The 19,500-nt window shown below is 39.3% G+C and overlaps 1 protein-coding gene across 2 annotated transcripts in view; it reads left to right on the plus strand.

The window, feature by feature from the left end:
- Positions 1-19,500, plus strand: part of IFT81 (intraflagellar transport 81) — a 99,474-nt gene that overhangs the window by 27,815 nt on the left and 52,159 nt on the right. Inside the window, exon 11 of one of the 2 annotated variants that reach the window (XM_027956496.2) lies at positions 7,938-8,084. The exons of the other annotated variant lie outside the window; for it this stretch is intronic. Within the exon in view, the coding sequence (XP_027812297.1) occupies positions 7,938-8,084 (147 nt within the window). The remainder of the gene's footprint in view (positions 1-7,937; positions 8,085-19,500) is intronic. 2 annotated transcript variants of the gene reach the window in all.

Raw genomic sequence — 19,500 nt, forward strand, 5'->3', positions numbered from 1 at the left:
TCTGAATTTGGTAATAAGGAGTTCATGACCTGAGCCACAGTCAGTTCCTGGTCTTGTTTTTGTTTTGTTTGATATTTAAATCTCTCTTAATCTATAGACTCTCTTCCTTACTTATTTATCCATTTATTTAATAATTTTTTGTGATTTTTTTTTTATTGAAGAAATTTATTTTTCCTATAGCATTTCCCATGGTTGATGTTTTGCTGATTGCAACTGAATGGTGTCCTTTTAAAATGTTCCTCTGTGTCCTGTATTTCCTATATATTAGAAACTTGAAACAACTAGAAACTTGAACAGGCTTTTTTTTTTTTTTTTTAAGAATACTTTCTAGTTGGTATTTTGCCATTCCCTGGAGTATAGAGGAGTTGAAGTTAGGCCAACTTCTTTTTTATCTTTACTTTGCTGTCAGACAGGGCCATTCTGACCAATATTTGTTTACAGAAAAGGAGTCTTGCTCAGTTATTTATGGCGAGTAGTCTTTTTGATATAGTTTCTCTGAATAAGACTAAATTCCACAATATTCATTCCTGCTGAGTAGATGGCCTCATATCAGAGCAGAGAAGCACGGCTCATGATTGGAATAAGACATTAGCTCCTCAGAGAACAACTTTAGAGTGAAAGAAAGATGTAGAAGAGTATATAAAGCTCTATCCAGAAAATACTGGGTAATTATTATGACTATTTTCCAAGCACTCTTTCGCTAACTGCTTAGAAGATGTTTGTGCTGCAGGATAGAGTGTGGAAAAGAGCCAGGATGATTAGGTTAATCTCTCTGTGGTTTATGAAATCCCACAGTAAACCCCACTTCCCGCTTGTTTGCTCTGGATGGAAAAGCCCCACCTACTTTAATGTGATGGTCCCTGGCCTCCTGTAGTGTGACCAACGATGGATATTCTTCATCCTTCATCCTTTTAAATTGACCCATGACTAGACACTGGAATCTGTGTCTTGAAAGTGCAGGGTTGTCTATTCTCCTGGGAACCAAATCCCCTAATGGCATCAACATTATTCATCATTTGCTTTAATCCGTATGTTACACACAAGTTTATTATTACACTAAAAATAATATTATATATACATATATTCATATATTTCCATCCTTAGAGAAAGCAGAGCATATTATACACACTTTTGTTCACAGTGCTTTTTTTCTCAATATATGCTATTGAATAGTATAGTAGAATAATCTTTATTCCTTTATAACTTTATTGAGATACAATTCGCATACTATACAGCTCACCCATTTAAGGTGTAAATTCAATGATATTTAGTATCAGAGCTGTACAACCATTACCAAATCAATTTTAGAACATTTTTATCATGTCAAAAAAGAAACCCTGAACCCATTAGCAATCACTTCCCATTTTCCCCCAGATCCTCAGCCCCAGTCAACTACAAAAGACTAAACTAGCTCTGTAAATTTCCCTGTTGTGGACATTTCATATAAATGGAATCATATGATATGTCGTCCTTTGTGACTGGGTTCTTTTACTTAGCATACTGTTTTTAAAGTTCCTTCATGTATGATGACTCAGACAGTAAAGAATTTCCTTCTGTGTAGGAGACCAGGGTTCGATCTCCGGGTCAGGAAGATCCCCTAGGGAAGGGAATGGCAACCTACTCCAGTATTCTTGCCTGGAGAATTCCACGGACAGAGGAGCATGGCAGGCTACAGTCAGTAGGGTTCCAAAGAGTCAGATTCACTTCATGTTGTTAACATGTATTTCTACATGCTTAAACCTTTTTATTACTGGATAATATTCCATTATACAGATATATCACATTTTGTTTTTCTGTTCATCAGTTAATGAGCATTTGGGTTGTCCCTACTTTTTTGGCTATTATGAATAATGCGGTAGGAATATTCTTATACAAGTTTTTGTTTGAAAATAAATTTTCACTTCTCATGAGTATACTTGTAGGAGTGCAATTGTTGGTTCAATGATAATTCTGTATGTAACATTTTGAAGAAATGCCAGCTGCTATGTCACGTCAGTCATGTCCGACTCTGTGGGACCCCATAGATGGCAGCCCACCAGGCTCCCCCATCCCTGGGAGTCTCCAGGCAAGAACACTGGAGTGGGTTGCCATTTCCTTCTCCACGAGGAAATGCCAGACTACTTTCCAAAGAAGCTGTACCATTTTACATTGCCACCAACAGTGTATGAAGGTTCTGATTTCTCCACATTTGTACCAACACTTGTTATTATCTGTCTTTTTTGTATCCTGTAGTGGATATGCTTATTTCTGTTCACAGACATACTCCACTGGGTATGGAGTGGGTATATCACAGTTTATTCAACCAGTCTCCAGTTGATGAACATTTGGGTTGTTGCCATTCTTGTGCGATTGGCAATCATACATCGATAAATAGCTTTTTGTTTATGTCTTTGCATTTTTTGTCAGTGTGTCTTTGGGATATAGTCTCAGAAGTGAGATTGCTACGTCAAACAGTAAATGTGTATGTAAGTTTGCTAGATATTGCCAAATTTCTTTTCATAAGGGTTTTAGCATTTTACATTTTGTGGTAGTATATGAGAGCGCCTATTTCCTTACAGCCTCATCAGTAGAGTATGTTGTCAAACTTTTAGATTTTTGCTATCCTTGTAGATAAGAAATGGTATTTTATGATAGTTTTAATGTTTATTTATCTTGCTATAAACAAGGTTGATCATCTTTTCACATAATCTTACTATAAGCAAGGTTGAGCATCTGTATTTTCATATCATGTGTATTTTCATTTTTTAAACAGGGAGAATTGTTTAAAGGGTTTGCACTAAAGATTTCCGTCTCTTATAAAATCTGTTTGATAAAAATATTTGTAATATTTCACTGGAGAAGACAGTTTGGCTAATGTCTTTCTTAAACTAGTACAGTCATGGTTCATTTAAGGAAATGCCCCACAAGTTGCTAATGCTACATTATCCATAAATGCTGCATTTATGGCTAAGAGCACCCATCTGGGTTGTGTAAACATTTGCATAATTCTGGTGAATCAGATGTTTAATTTTCAATTTGCATTTTATTTATTAGAATGCCCCAAATATAATAAATGTTTTAACATTTTATTTTTAAAGTATGGGTATTGAATTTAGATAGGATGATCTGTATTGTAGTTTTGGGAATAAAGCATTCTTGTTTTATTCCTGTGAAAGGAAACCAACCATACAGAAAAACAGCAGACTTAGTGTTAGCTTCTGGGTTTACCTAGAAGATATTTTCATTAGCATTTCAATGTTAGTTGACAAGATTTTAATATTTTTTATTACTATTGTATTTCTGTTTCTCTGCTGATATATCCTATATTTTGCCTTCCAAAATGTTTTAAGGCTGCTATTTAATGCACATCACAGGGGATTCCCTCGTGGCAGAGGGGAGTGGTTCAAACTTGGCGCTTTCACTGCCAGGCCCCAGGTTCAACCCCTGGTAGGGAAGATAAGATCCCACAAGCCATGTGGTGCAGCCAGATACATATATAAATATACATATATGTGTATATTATTGTTGTTGTTTAGTTGCCCAGTTATGTCTGACTCTTTGCGACCCCATGGACTGTAGCACGCCAGGCCTCCCTGTCCCTCAACATCTCCCAGAGTTTGCCCAAATTCATGTTCATTGCATCGGTGCTGCCATCCAGCCATCTCACCCTCTGATGCCCTGTTCTTCTGCCCTCAATCTTTCCCAGCATCAGAGACTTCCAATGAGTTGTCTGTGTGCGTCAGATGACCAAAATACTAGAGCTTTTGCTTCAGCATCAGTCCTTCCAGTGGATATTCAGAGTTGATCTCCCGTAAGATTCACTGGTTTGATCTTACTATCCAGGGGATTTTCAGGAGTCTTCTCCAGCACCATAGTTCGAAGGCATTGTAGTTCTTTGGCATTCTGTCTTCTTTATGGTCCAGCTTTCACAACCGAATGTGACCACTGGGAAGACCATAGCCTTGACTATACGGACCTTTGTTGGCAGAGTAATGTCTCTGCTTTTCAACGCTCTCTCTAGGTTTGTCATTGCTTTCCTGCCAAGAAGCACTTGTCTTCTGATTTCATGGCTGCAGTCACCATCCGCAGTTATTTTGGAGCCCAAGAAGAGGAAATCTGTCACTACTTCCACCTTTTCCTCTTCTATTTGCCATGCAGTAATGGGGCTGGATACCATGATCTTAGTTTTTTTAATATTTAGTCTTAAGCAGGCTCATTCATTTTCCGCCTTCACCCTCATCAAGAAGCTCTTTAGTTCCTCTTTGCTTTCTGCCATTAGAGTGCTATCATCTGCATATCTGAGGTTATTGATGTTTCTCCTGCCTATCTTGATTCCAGCTTGTAACTCATCCAGCCCAGCATTTCCTGTGACGTGCTCACAAGAAATAGATTAAACAAACAAGGTGACAGCAGACAGACCTGTTGTACTCCTTTCTCAATCTTGAACCAATCATTTATTTCATACAGGGTTCTAACTGTTGCTTCTTGATCTGCATACAGATTTCTCAGGAGACAGGTGAGATGGTCTGGTATTCCCATCTCTCTAAGAACTTTCCACAGTTTGTCATGATCTAGCGAAGTAAGTGAAACAGAGATAGATGTTTTTTCTGAAATTCCCTTGCTTTTTCTATAATCCAGTGAATTTGATCTTTAGTTCCTCTTCCTTTTCTAAACCCAGCTTGGACATCTGGAAGTTCTTGGTTCACATAATGCTGAACCCTAGCATGCAAGATTTTAAGCATGACCTTACTGACATGGAAAATGTCTGATGGTTAGCACATTCTTTGGTACTACCCTTCTTGAGTATTGGGGTGAGAGGATTGACCTTTTCCAGTCCTGTGGCTCCTGCTGGGTCTTCCAGATTTGCTGACATAATGAATGCCAAGGGCTTCCCTGGTGGCTCAGATGGTAAAGAATCTGTCTGCAGTGCAGGAGACCCAGATTCGATCCTTGGGTCAGGAAGACCCCCTGGCGAAGGGAATGGCAACCCACTTCAGTATTCTTGGCTGAAGAATTCTATGGACAGAGGAGCCTGGTAGGCTACAGTCCATAGGGTTGCCAAGTTAGACATGACTGAGCAAGTAACACAGCTATCTGGGGCCAGCATCCTACATTTTCCCATCCCTTTGTCCTGAGGAAGTGGCAGCATCTATATTGCAGGCATTGTTATGCAATGAATGCAAAACCTTGATGGCATCATCCTTTAGGGGTTTGAATAGTTCCGCTGGAATTTCATTGCATCCAGTAGCTTTATGGCACCCCACTCCAGTACTCTTGCCTAGAAAATCCCATGGACGGAGGAGCCTGGTAGGCTGCGGTTCATGGAATCGCTAAGAGTCGGACACGACTGAGCGACTTCACTTTCACTTTTCCCTTTCATGCATTGGAGAAGGAAATGGCAGCCCACTCCAGTGCTCTTGCCTGGAGAATCCCAGGGACGGGGGAGCCTGGTGGGCTGCCGTCTATGGGGTTGCACAGAGTTGGACATGACTGAAGCAACTTAGCAGCAGTAGCAGCAGCTTTATTAACAGCAGTGCTTCTTAAGTTCCACTTGACTTTGCACTCCAGAATGTCTGGCTCTGGGTGACTAACCATACCATCATAGTAATCTGGTTCTTTAAGATCTTTTTTATACAGCTCTTTGATGGATTCTTTTCATCTCTTCTTGATCTCTTCAGCATCTACTCGGTCTCTACCATTTTTACCCTTTATTGTGCCCACCTTTGGGTGGAATTATTCCTTGATGTTTCCAGTTTTCCTGAAGAGATCTCTAGTCTTTCCCCTTTTGTTGTTTCCTTCTATTATTACGCATTGTTCATCGAAGAAGGCCTTCTTGTCTCTTCTAGCTAATTTTTGGAACTCTGATTTTAATTGAATGTACCTTTCCCTCTCTCCCTTGCTTTTTCACTTCTCTTCATTCTTCCGCTATTTGTAAAGCCTCCTCATATAACCACTTTGCCTTCTTGCTTTTCTTTTTCTTTGGGATGGTTTTGTTCACCGCCTCCTGTACGATATTATGGACCTCTGTTCATCGTTCTTCAGGCACATCGTTAGCTAGATCTAGTCCCTTGAATCTACTGGTTACCTCTGCTGTGAATTCATATGGATTAATTCATATGGCTGGCCTAGTGTTTTTCCCAGCTTTCTTTAGTTTAAGCCTGAATTTGCTGTGAGAAGCTGATGATCTGAGCCACAGTCAGCTCCAGGTCTTGTTTTTGCTGACTGTATGCAGCTTCTCCTACATCTTTGTCTACAAAGAATGTAGTCAATTTGATTTTGGTATTGACCATTTGGTGGTGTCCATGTGTAAACTTGTCTTTCGTGTTGTTGAAAAAGGTTATTTGCTATGACTTGTGCATTCTCTTGGCAGAATTCAGTTAACCTTTGCCCTGCTTGATTTTGTTCTCCAAGGCCAAGCTTGCCTGTTACTCCAGGTTTATCTCGACTTCCTACTTTTACATTCTAATCCCTGATGATGAATAGAATATCTTTTTTAGGTGTTAGTTCTAGAAGGTCTTCCAGGCCTTCATAGAGCTAATCAACTTCAGTTTCTTCAGCATTGGTGGTAAGGGCAGAGACTTGAATTACTGTGATATTGAATGGCTTGCCTTGGAAACAGAGATCATTCTGTCATTTTTGATGTTGCACCCAAGTACCGTATTTTTGACTCTTTTGTCAATTATCTGGGCTACTCCATTTCTTCTATGGGATTCTTGCCCACAGTAGTAGATATAATGGTCATCTGAATTAAATTTGCCCATTCTCGTCAATTTTAGTTCACTGATTCCTAGGATGTCGATGTTTATTCTTACCATCTCCTGCTTGACCACATCCAATTTTCCTTGATTCATGGACCTAACATTCCAGGTTCCTATACAGTACTGTTCCTTGCAGCATTGGATTTTACTTTCATCAACAAATACATCCACAACTGAGTGTTGTATCTGCCTTGGCCCACCCCCTTCATTCATTCCAGGTCTATTGGTAATTCTCCATTCTTCCCCAGTAGCATATTGGACACCTTCAGACCCAAGGGACTCATCTTTTGGTGTCTTATCTTTTTGGTCTTTTATACAGTTCATGAGGTTCTCACGGCAAGTATACTGGGATGGTTTGCCATTCCCTTCTCCAGTGGATCACTTTTTGTCAGAACTCTCTGCTAAGATCTGTCCATCTTGGGTGGCCCTGCACGGCATGGCTCATAGATTCAAAGTTATGCAAGCCTCTCTGCCATGACAAGGCAGTGATCTGTGAAGGGGATATGTGTATATGTGTGTGTGTGTGTGTGTGTGTATAGCATCAGTTCAGTTCAGTTCAGTTCAGTTCAGTCGCTCAGTCGTGTCCAACTCTGCGACCCCATGAATCGCAGCATGCCAGGCCTCCCTGTCCATCACCAACTCCCGGAGTTCATTCAGACTCACATCCATTGAGTCAGTGATGCCATCCAGCCATCTGATCCTCTGTCGTCCCCTTCTCCTCCTGCCCCCAATCCCTCCCAGCATCAGAATCTTTTCCAGTGAATCAACTCTTCGCATGAGGTGGCCAAAGTACTGGAGTTTCAGCTTCAGCATCATTCCTTCCAAAGAAATCCCAGGGCTGATCTCCTTCAGAATGGACTGGTTGGAGCTCCTTGCAGTCCAAGGGACTCTCAGGAGTCTTCTCCAATACCACAGTTCAAAAGCATCAATTCTTCGGCGCTCAGCCTTCTTCACAGTCCAACTCTCACATCCATACATGACCACAGGAAAAACCATAGCCTTGACTAGACGGACCTTAGTCGGCTCATACTAAATATAAAACTCGTGATAGCAGGTGGTAGGGCAAAGAGTATTGTCAGGAGAAGTCAACCTGATATTGAAAATTTAGCTCAGTCAGTAAAATCTAAAAATTACATAATTTCAGAAAATAATAGAAAGTTGACTGTCTCATTTTTACATTTTTATTTAATGCTTAATTAGGCATCTATCATTTCTCGTAAAAAAGAAGCCAAAGCTGAGGAACTTCAGGAAGCAAAGGAAAAGTTAGCCAACCTAGAGAGAGAAGTGTCAGTGAAGACAAGTCAGACCCGTGAATTTGATGGTACTGAAGTTTTGAAGGGAGATGAGGTAAGTTGAGATATCTAATGGGAAGAGAATATGGTTATTGCTTTTGTTGGAAACCATTAATGTTTTTTACTTTTCAGTTTGTCTGTCAGTAAATGGGACATTCATCATATTGATGTTTGGCAGAAACCAACACAATTCTGTAAAGCATTTATCCTTCAACTAAAAAATAATTTTAAAAAAGATAAAAAATAGGAAGTTCATTTATTCTATGAAACTTATTTATTTAAAACTGAAAACTCTGCGACTTCCCTGGTGATCCAATGGCTAAGACTCCATGCTTGCAATGCAGGGGGCCCAGGTTCAGTCCCTGGTCAGGGATCCCACATGTGCAACTAAAGATTCTGCATGCTGCAATGAAGATTCTGCATGCTGCAGCTAAGACCTGGTACAGCCAAATAAATAAAATAAAAATAAATATTTTTAAAAATAAGAATAAAACTGAAATCTCTTCAATAATATTAGATATGCTTGATATATAATGACAGAGATTTTAGTGGTTTTATGAAATAATGTTCCAAATTTTCACTTTTTAAGTGGATTTATTTTGGATTTAGTATAAGTATTAGGTTATAAAAGTAAAACTGAATGAGTAGGAACTGTCAGGTAAGCAAATATTCATATTTTTTGATAAATATAATTCCATAAAGAGCTGAGAAAGTATCACTAAGTTGCTTCATCAATAATGTGTACTTGGCCAGTGGGACTGGCATCATTAAAATGACTTCATTAAAAAAATGCCTACAAATTTTAAAAATATAATTATGTCTTACATTGCTGTCTCTTTACATTTTGAACAATGATTTGGCAGCTCTTATTTTACTTATCCTTCTGTCAGACTCATGAAATGAGTAGGACAAGTAATATTGTCATTTATAGATGGTTGAAGTTAAGCATCAAAAATATAAACCCCATCTCCTTTTTATGAAGTTATCTCAAGAAAGTAAATAAATGAAGCAAAATATCTTGCCTTCAGCTCAGTGCTTTTTTTTTTCCTTTTAGCAAAACAGGTGATAGGTCATATTTTAATTCATAAACATTGCATCTCTTTACCACCTCTAACAGCTTTTTTATGTTATATTAGCTACTGTTACTGCTAAGTCACTTCAGTCGTGTCCGACTCTGTGTGATCCCATAGACGGCAGCCCACCAGGCTCCCCCTTCCCTAGGATTTTCCAGGCAAGAGTACTGGAGTGGGGTGCCATCGCCTTCTCCGATATTAGCTATTGCTGCTGCTGCTGCTGCTGCTGCTGCTGCTGCTAAGTCACTTCAGTCGTGTCCAACTCTGTGCGACCCCAGAGATGGCAGCCCACCAGGCTCCCCCGTCCCTGGGATTCTCCAGGCAAGAACATTGGAGTGGGTTGCCATTTCCTTCTCCAGTGCATGAAAGGGAAAAGTGAAAGTGAAGTCGCTCAGTCGTGTCCGACTCTTAGCGATCCCATGGACTGCAGCCTACCAGGCTCCTCTGTCCACGGGATTTTCCAGGCAAGAGTACTGGAGTGGGGTGCCATTGTTCTCAGCGAAAGCTACTTTGAGGCACTGGTGGGTGCTGATGACGGCGAGGGCCGTGTGGAGACGGGCGTCTGGAGGCGGGCGTGCCGGGGGCCCGGCCGGGGCCCAGAGGCCACGGCCCCCTCCCCGCAGTCCCTGGCCGGCAGACGTGGGGAGCTGTTGAGAGGGGTCACCAGGAAGCCCTTCCCAGGGGGTGGGCGTTCTCTGCATCAGTGGGCTCGCGGGAGAGACGCCTCTGGGGCCTTCCCGGCGTTAAGCCTGGCGCCCATGGGCACGTGAATGTGTGCGGGCGCCAGTGCCTGTGGGGGTCTGTGCGGACGCCTGTTGGAGAGTCCCGCGGCCTACCCGCCACCCTCTCCACCTAGATAACGTGGCTCCTTAGAGTTTCCCCTGGGCGGACAGGTGTCAGCGTGTGCATTTCGGTGCCAGCCGTGTGTGGCTGACTGGTGAAATGTAAGGTCTTGTGAGACTTGAACGTGAAACTAGTGAGATCCAGAGTTTAGATTTAATGGGCTCAAGTGAACCATAATCAAGTTGCGGCCTCCATGCGAGGTAAATGATTGGCTCCTCTTCAGGTAAACCTGAGGAGAGGGCTCATTCCTTTTAAGTGACCCAGATGGTGTTGTGGAGACCAATGGTCCCACTGGGTGCCCTGGCCCCTTCTGCTGTGACTTTTTTTTGTTTTTGTTTTTGTTTTTAAAATAAAACGTAACCCACTGGTCACCTGGAAGCACTCTGGAAAAAAAAAAAAGCTACTTTGAAAAGCTGCTCAGGTCCAAACCTCATTTTTGGCTTTGAAAAGTTATTGAATTCATAGTTACAAATTGGCAGTGAATCTTCACTATGCCAAACACAAATGAATTGTTTCCATAGCACCACTTTCCTCTGGTGCTTTTGATTGTAGCCTCTCTGTATGGCTTCTAGTTTATTGGGGAGGTAGAATTCATAAATCAACACTTGATTGAAAAACTTCTTTGGCTTTTAACATCCACTTCAGGGGAATTCCCTGGCAGTTCAGTGTTTAGGACTGAAGGCTTTCATTGCAGGGGGCACGGGTTCAATCTCTGGTCCGGTAGCTGAAGACTGCCTGCTGAATGGTGAAGCCAAAAAAAAAAAAAAAAAAGACATTAACTTACAGATCGCTTTAAGAAATGAGAGTATTTTACACCTAAAACAGCTGGAAAAAGAACTTAAAAACCCCAAAATTAGCAGAAGGAAAGAAATCAAAGATCAGAGCAGAAATAAATGAAAAAAAAATGAAAGAAACAATAATAAAGATTAATAAAACTGAAATCTAGCTCTTTGAGATGATAAACTAAATCGACAAACCTTTAGCCAGACTCATCAAGGAAAAAAGAGAGAGAAGAATCAAATCAACAAAATTAGAAAAGAAAAAGGAGAGGTTACAACAGACAGTTCAGAAATACAAAGGATGATAAGAGACTATTACGAACAATATGGCAATATGAACTATATGGCAATAAAATGGATAACCTGGAAGAAATGGACAGATTCTTAGAAAAGTTCAATTTTCCAAGACTGAACCAGGAAGAAATAGAAATTATGAACAACCCAATTACAAGCACTGAAATAAAAACTGTAATCAGAAATCTCCCAAAAAACGAAAGCCCAGGACCAGATGGCTTCACAGGTGAATTCTGTCACGTGTTTAGAGTAGAGCTAATGCCTATCCTTCTAAAACTCTTTCAAAAAATTACAGAGGGAGGAACACTTCCAAACTCATTCTACACAGCCACCATCACCCTGATACCAAAACCAGACAAAGACAACACTAAAAAAGAAAACTACAGGCCAATATCACTGATGAACATATATGCAAAAATCCTCAACAAAATTCTAGCAAACATAATTCAACAACATATTAAAAAGTTCATACACCATGATCAAGTTGGGTTTATTCCAGAGGTGCAAGAATTCTTCAATATATGCAAATCAATTAATGTGATTCACCATGTTAACAAACTGAAAGATAAAAACTATATGATAATCTCAGTGGATACAGAAAAGGCCTTTGACAAAATTCAGCACCCATTTCGATTAAAACTCTTCAAAAAATGGGCATAGAAGTACGATTTACTCAACATAGAAAAGGCCATATATGATAAGCCCACAGCAAACATAATTCTTAATTGTGAAAAACTGAAAGCATTCCTCCTAAGATCAGGAACAAGACAAGGGTGTCTACTCTCACCACTATAATTCAACATAGTTTTGGAAGTCCTAGTTACAGCAATCAGAGAAGAAAAAGAAATAAAAGGAATCCAGATCAGAAAAGACGAAGTGATGTTCTCACTGTTTACAGATAACATGATACAGATAAGAAGAAAAGATACTATCAGAAAATTACTAGAGCTAATCAATGAATCTAGCAAATTCACAGGACACAAAATCAATACACAGAAGTCACTTGCATTCCTATATACTAACAATGAAAAATCAGAAAGAGAAATTAAGGAATCAGTCCCATTCATCATTGCAACAAAAAGAATAAAATAGGAATAAGCCTACCTAAGGAGAAGGAAATGGCAACCTACTCCAGTATTCTTGCCTGGAGAATCCCAGGGACAGAGGAGCCTAGTGGGCTGCTGTCTATGGGGTCGCACAGAGTCAGACACAACTGAAGTGACTTAGCAGCAGCAGCAGCAGCAGCAGCAAGGAGACAAAGGAACTGTATACAGAAAATTATAAGACACTGATGAAAGAAATCAAAGACAACATAAACAGATGGAGAGATATTCCATGTTTCTGAGTAGGAAGAATCAATATTGTAAAAATGACTATACTACCAAATGCAATCTACAGATTCAATGTGATCCCTATCAAATTACCAATGGCATTTTTCACAGAGCTAGAACAAAAAATTTCACAATTCACATGGAAGCACAAAAGACCCTTAATATCCAAAGCAGTCTTGAATAGCCAAAGCAGTCTTGAGAAAGAAGGATGGAGCTGGAGGAATCAACCTTCCTGACTTCAGATTATCCTGCAAAGCTATAGTCATCAAGACAGTATGGTACTGGCACAAAAACAGAAAAATATAGACTAATAAAACAACATAGAAAGCCCAGAAATAAAGCCATACACTTATGCTGCTGTTGCTAAGTCACCTCAGTTGTGTCTGACTCTGTGCAACCCCATAGACAGCAGCCCACCAGGCTCCCCCATTCCTGGGATTCTCCAGGCAAGAACACCGGAGTGGGTTGCCATTTCCTTCTCCAATGCATGAAAGTGAAGTCACTCAGTCGTATCTGACTCTTCGCGACCCCATGGACTGCAGCCTACCAGGCTCCTCCGTCCATGGGATTTTCCAGGCAAGAGTACTGGAGTGGGTTGCCATTGCCTTCTCCACATGCACCTATGGGTACCTTATTGTCGACAAAGGAGGCAAGAATATGCAATGGGGCAAAGACAGCCTCTTCAATAAGTGGTGCTGGGAAAACTGGACAGCTACATGTAAAAGAATGAAATTAGAACACTTCCTAACACCATACACAAAAACTCAAAATGGAGTAAAGACCTAAATGTAAGACCAGAAACTATAAAACTCTTAGAGGAAAACATAGGCAGAACACTCGATGACATAAATCAAAGCAAGATCCTCTATGACCCACCTCCTAGAATAATGGAAATAAAAACAAAAGTAAACAAGCGGGACCTGATTAAACTTAAAAGCTTTTGCACAACAAAGCAAGCTATAAGCAAAGTGAAAAGACAACCCTCAGAATGGGAGAAAATAATAGCAAATGAAACAACTGACAAAAGATTAATTTCCAAAATATATAAGCAGCTGATACAACTCAATACCAGAAAAACAAACAACACAATCAAAAAGTGGGCAAAAGATCTAAATAGACGTTTCTCCAAAGAAGACATATAGATGGCTAACAAACACATGAAAAGATGCTCAACATTGCCCATTATTAGAGAAATACAAATCAAAACTACAGTGAGATATCACCTCACAGCAGTCAGAATGGCCATCATCAAAAAGTCTACAAACAATAAATGCTGGAGAGGATATGGAGAGAAGGGAACCCTCTTGCACTGTTGGTGGGAATGTAAATTGATACAGCCTCTATGGAAGACAGTATGGAGATTCCTTTAAACAGTAGGAACAAACCACCATATGGCCCAGCAACCCACTCCTAGGCATATACCCTGAGGAAACCAAAACTGAGAAAGACACATACACTCCAGTGTTCATTGCAGCACTATTTACAACAGCTAGAACACGGAATAAACCTAGAGGTCAATCAACAGATGAATGAGTAAAGAAATTGTGGTACATGTACACAATTGAATGTTACTCAACCATAAAAAGTACCCATTTGAGTCAGTTCTAATGAGGTGGATAAATCTAGAGCCTATTATACAGAGTGAAGTAAGTCAGAAAGAGAAAGATAAATATTGTATACCAATGTATATATATGGAATCTAGAAAGATGGTATCAAAGAGTTTATTTGCAGGGCAGCAATGGAGAAACAGACATAGAGAACAGACTGATGGACATGGGGAGAGGGGAGGAGAGGGTAAGATGCATGGAGAGAGTAACATGGAAACTTACATTACCATATGTAAAATAGATAGCCAATGGGAATTTGCTGCATGTCTCAGGAAACTCAGAGGCTCTTTATCAACCTAGAGGGGTGACTAGGGATGGAGAGGGAGATGGGAGAGAAGGGATATATGTATACCTATAGCTGATTCATGTTGAGGTTTGACAGAAAACAACAAAATTCTGTAAAGCAATTATCCTTCAATTAAAAAAAAAAAAAAAACCCAAACCAAGAAAAAAAAGAAATGGGAGTATTTTAAATGATACTTGGAAGCCAACAGAGTGTGCTTCATGATACCCTTGCTATCCAGGAAATAAAGATTAATTATGCAGCAACTTTGCTTTATAAGAGAACAGTCTATCTCCTTGCATTTTTATCTTTTCTTAGGAAAATACTGCCTATTTGACAAATACCAATTGCTATGGCCATATTTGGCACTGAATAGTGCTTATAACTCAGTATTGGATATTCCCTCTATGCAAATGTGACAGAAAAGAACCTCATGCCAAGCTATTAGCTTTTATCTTTGACAAATTATAGTGAATAGGAAAAGTATCTGATGACAGAAAAGAGCACATTTTTTAAGGAGAAAAAGATACTTTTGGATATGGATAAGGTCAACTTAATTTTTAAACAATGTTTGGTCAGAAACTAGAACAAATCAAGTAAATCATTTGGCAGTTACCTAAAAGAACAGAAGGTATTGGGGAACATTAAGCATAATTTTATAAAGAACAAATCTTGGTAGACCAATTTTGTTTTCTGCTCTGATAAAGCGGTAGACCATATGGACAAAAAGGAGGAAGTTTGTTCTACTTAAAATTATATAATATAGCTGGACTTCACTGAGGTTTCATTTGGTATCACATGGTAATTGCCAAAAAATCATGTTCTTTGCCACCCATCTGTTAACACAGTTGGTGAGAGGGTATCAAGAAATAGTAGCATGGTGTTCAAAAAGAGTATTGTGCCCAGAGTCACAAATAGAAGAATGAGGAAAGGGAGGGCTAACATTTATTGAGCAACTTTTATGCAAGGCTCTGTGCTAGATGATTTGCAAACATATTTCCCTTCTTGAAAGAGAGATTACTATTATTTCCATTTTACAACTAGTTGAAACTCAGGAAAATTATAGATTTACACAACTAATAAGTGGCCACACAGGATCCAGGTCTCTCTCACGTGTTCCTGTTGACCTTAAGCAAATCACTTCTCCATTTTAAAAATAATGGATGTCCAAGCTTCTGAGAAACTCAAAGGCTAAGTCAACATGTAACATCTGGCATCCAAAAGTGATCATTCCTCTGGGACCCATGTTGCTGTACCTGGAAGAGGCAGGGTGGCAGACTAGTTAGGTTATGGTCTCTATAACTTGGTCTGAGTGCACATCCTGGCTTTCTTAGCCTACTTACTAGCTGGGTGACCTTGGCCAGCTTCCTTAATGCTTAGAGACAGTAAGTAACTTGCCAGAAGTCACACAGTGAGTTGCAGAGCAAGGATTTGAATCCAGATCTGAATGTCTCTGCATCTGTGCTCCAAAATGAATACTGAACTATTCTTCAAGGTACTATTAGAATGAGTTAATTTTAAAATTCATATTTGACTCTGAATAGGACCACATTGTACACAGTCATTAACTGGAAACAATAGTTTGCTAGAAACTGTATGACAGCCATTTATTTGGAAATAAACTTTCATTCCTTGATTGTCCATATGTAGTTGTTTGACTAATCTTTTCTTGGAAAAATTGAGGAATGTGACTGTGTTAGGATGAATGGAACAAATATTATACATATAGTAATTTATAGTCCTTTGTCATTTTTTTTCTTTAGAGATCAGTTCATTTTTAAAATTCAATATCAAAGTGTATATTTTGATGCTTCCTACTGCCATTAAAGTCAATATTCCAGATGTTACATTTTGTCTAAGAATTTTAGCTCTTCTAATTGCAGATGACAAGTGCTACAGGCATTTGTTCTCTACTAGATTTTTCATTTGTGTTCCTATGATTTTTCTTATTAAAAAAGATGGGGACCTCCCTGGCCGTCCAGTGGATAAGACTCTGTGCTCCCAGTGCAGGAGGCCTGGTCAGGGCACTTGATCCTGAGTGCTGCATCTAAGACCTGGAGCAGCCAAATAAATGCATATTTTTAAAAAAACAGGTGAAGAGCCTAAAAACACTTGTTTTTTTCCTTATACTTTGGTTAACAGTTTATTTTCAATAATGGCCTTGTAGGCAATGTATAGGGATGAGCACAGCAAAATCTTATTCTGCCAGACTTCTGACATAGGTAGGAATTTCTTACACAGTTGGAAGTATCTTCTTAGTGATAGAGATTTTCTTGCCAGTCTAGTCTATCTTGATTTCTTTCTCTTCAAACAAGTGTTCGGTAGGTGATAAAGAGGTTAAGTTTAGAGACTACAGTTTCTAACATAACTGAAAATTTATAATAATGAGTCTCTAACTCTCCTTTATATCTTGAAGTTTTCTGTACTGGATTTAAGTATATAAAGTACATATATAAGTACATAAAGTAGAAGTCTCACTGAATGATATTCTCAAAGAATTTTGATTGCTTTCATCTCTGAGAGAAGTCACCCCCAAAATGCCATGGAACTTTGCCCTTGATCCTAACCTGCTTATTATTCTCATCAATAATTTAGGTTAATAATGTTTATTATGTAATTGAATGTGCCAGACACTATATTAGGTTTATTATATACATTATCTCATTTATTTCACTGAACAACTCTATGAGATAGGTATGATTATTATTCCTAGGTTTTACAGATAAGGAAACCAGCACACAGAGGGCTTAGGCTCACTAATCCAAGGTCATATTGCTAGTAAGTTGTGGCACCATGATTTGAATTGAGGTAGGTTGCACAGAGTCAGACATGACTGAAGTGACTTAGCATACATGCATGCATTGGAGAAGGAAATGGCAATCCACTCTAGTAGTCTTGCCTGGAGAATCCCAGGGACAAAGGAGCCTGGTGGGCTGTTGTCTATGGGGTCACACAGAGTTGGATACAACTGAAGTAACTTAGCAGCAGCAGCAGTCTAGCTCCAGAAACCTTAATAATTTTCACATAGCAGGAAGCTAGAAGGAATAGTCAGTCTGAGACAGGTGATAGCACTGTAATTCAAAGTCATCTTGGTAGTTAGGAGACTTGTGCTTAAGTAAACAAAATGTCATTAATGGGATTATAAATAATAATAATGTAGAATCTGAGTTTTATCTGCAGCTCAAAAATTATGCATTAGTTGTTGTTGCAGCCTGTATGGGAAGGGAGTTTAGGGGAGAATGAATACGTGTATATGTATGACTGAGTCTCTTTGCTGTCCACCTGAGACTCACAATACTGTTAATCAGCTGTGCGTGTATGCTCAGTCTCTTCAGTTGTGTTCAACTCTTTGTGACCCTATGGACTGTAGCTGTTAATCTGCTATACTCCAATATAAAATAAAAAGTTTTAAAAAAATCATCCAGTCGTAATGCGGCTTTAAAAACAAAATGCTGAGAATTCCCTGACAGTCCAGTGGTTAGGACTCAGTACTGTCACTGCCAGGGCCCCAGATTCAATCCCTGGTAGGGAAACTAAAATCCCATAAGCTACCTAGCTTGGCCAAGAAAAAAATTTTTTAAATTATACTCTGTTAATAAAAATGTAATATCATATTTATGTGAAATTATGCTTAGAATATTATTTTGCATTTTTGGCTTCATGTTTTAAGAAAGACATAATCAAGCCAGAGTCCACATGAAGGTGACCAGAACAAATGAAAAGTCTGGAAACATTCATGGAAAGAATTCATTATGAATTAGCTGAGAACAAAAAGCTAGGATTATGGAAGGATCTGCAGAAAAGAGTTAAAACAGTGGACCTAAATCTGCTATTTTTAGAAAAACTTGCTTGCAAGATTGGCCCTTGGCTGGCGTCTGGGAAGTTGGATTTTAGAATTCCCACCATTCCTTGATAAGATTGGCTCACGTGCCTAAACTATATGTACGAAGAGTGTGGTTTATGTTGAATACCTGCTTTCCTTCTTGGAGTCTGGAATTTTGGTATGGGCTAGGCAGAATATGCCTACGTGATCAGCCCCCAGTAAAAACTCTGGGCTCTGAGTCTCTAATGAGCTTCTCTGGTTGGCAGAATTTCACATGTGTTGTTATACCTCCTTGTTGGAGGAATTAAGGGAGAAGACTCTTGGAAGCTTGCCCCTGGTTTCCTCCTGACTTCACCCCATGTGCCTTTTCCTTTTGCTGGTTTTGCTTTGTACCATTTCACTATAATAAAGCACAGCCAAGAGCATGATTTTATGCAGAGTCCTGTGAATTCTCCCAGCAAATCATTGAACCTGGGGGTTGTCTTGGGGACCCCTGATTCAGATGGATTAGTATTACTCTTGTTTTGGGATGGAATGTTCTTGCTAGATCTATTAAATCCACCAGGTCTAATGGGTTATTTAAGGCCAGTGTTTCCTTATTAAATTTCTGTCTAGATGATCTGTCCATTGATGTAGGTGGGTGGTAAAGTCCCCTACTATTATCGTGTTACTGTCAGTTTCTCCTTTCATGTTTGTTAATATTAGCTTTGGATATTTAGGTTCTCCTGTCTTGGATGCATCTATGATTGTTGTATCTCCTTGTTGGATTGATCCCTTTGTCATTATGTAATGTCCTCTTTCTTTGTTTTAAAGTCTATTTTGTCTGATATTAATGTTGCTACCTCAACTTTCCTTTTGTTTCTATTTGCATGGAATACCTTTTTCCATCTTCAAATCAAATTGAATTCAACAACATAGTATATATCATACACCATGATCAAGTATGATTTATTCCAAGGTATATAAAATAATAATAATATAATATTTTGAAAATCAGATTGTGCAAGTAATATCTGAATACATTTTCATGAAATGAAAAGCAAACAGTACACATAAAGCAGAAGTCCCCCTTGATTACCTTTTACCTCCAGTCCTTGGACTCTTTGTCAGAGAGAAACCACTGCTACTAATTTTGTAAACCCTTTTAGTCCTTTCTCTGGAGATAGACACAGATTGGGTAATATGCTTTGTGGGTTTTTAAAAATGTGAATGGTATTGTACTGTGTGTGTTGTGTGACTTATTTTTAATAACATGTGTCAGAAATTTTTCCACGTCAGTAAATGAAGAGGCTTTTCTCTAGAGGTTTAGAAAATCATCTCTGGAGGCAGAACACCTGTGTGCAGATCTCAGCTTTGCCATCTCTCAGCTGTTCAACCTAATAGCTAATGTCAGTAGTTACCTAACTGCTCTGTGCCTCAGTTTCTTTATCTGTAAAA

The sequence above is a fragment of the Ovis aries genome, chromosome 17, assembly GCF_016772045.2.
Source record: "Ovis aries strain OAR_USU_Benz2616 breed Rambouillet chromosome 17, ARS-UI_Ramb_v3.0, whole genome shotgun sequence".
NCBI classification, from domain to species: Eukaryota; Metazoa; Chordata; class Mammalia; order Artiodactyla; family Bovidae; genus Ovis; species Ovis aries.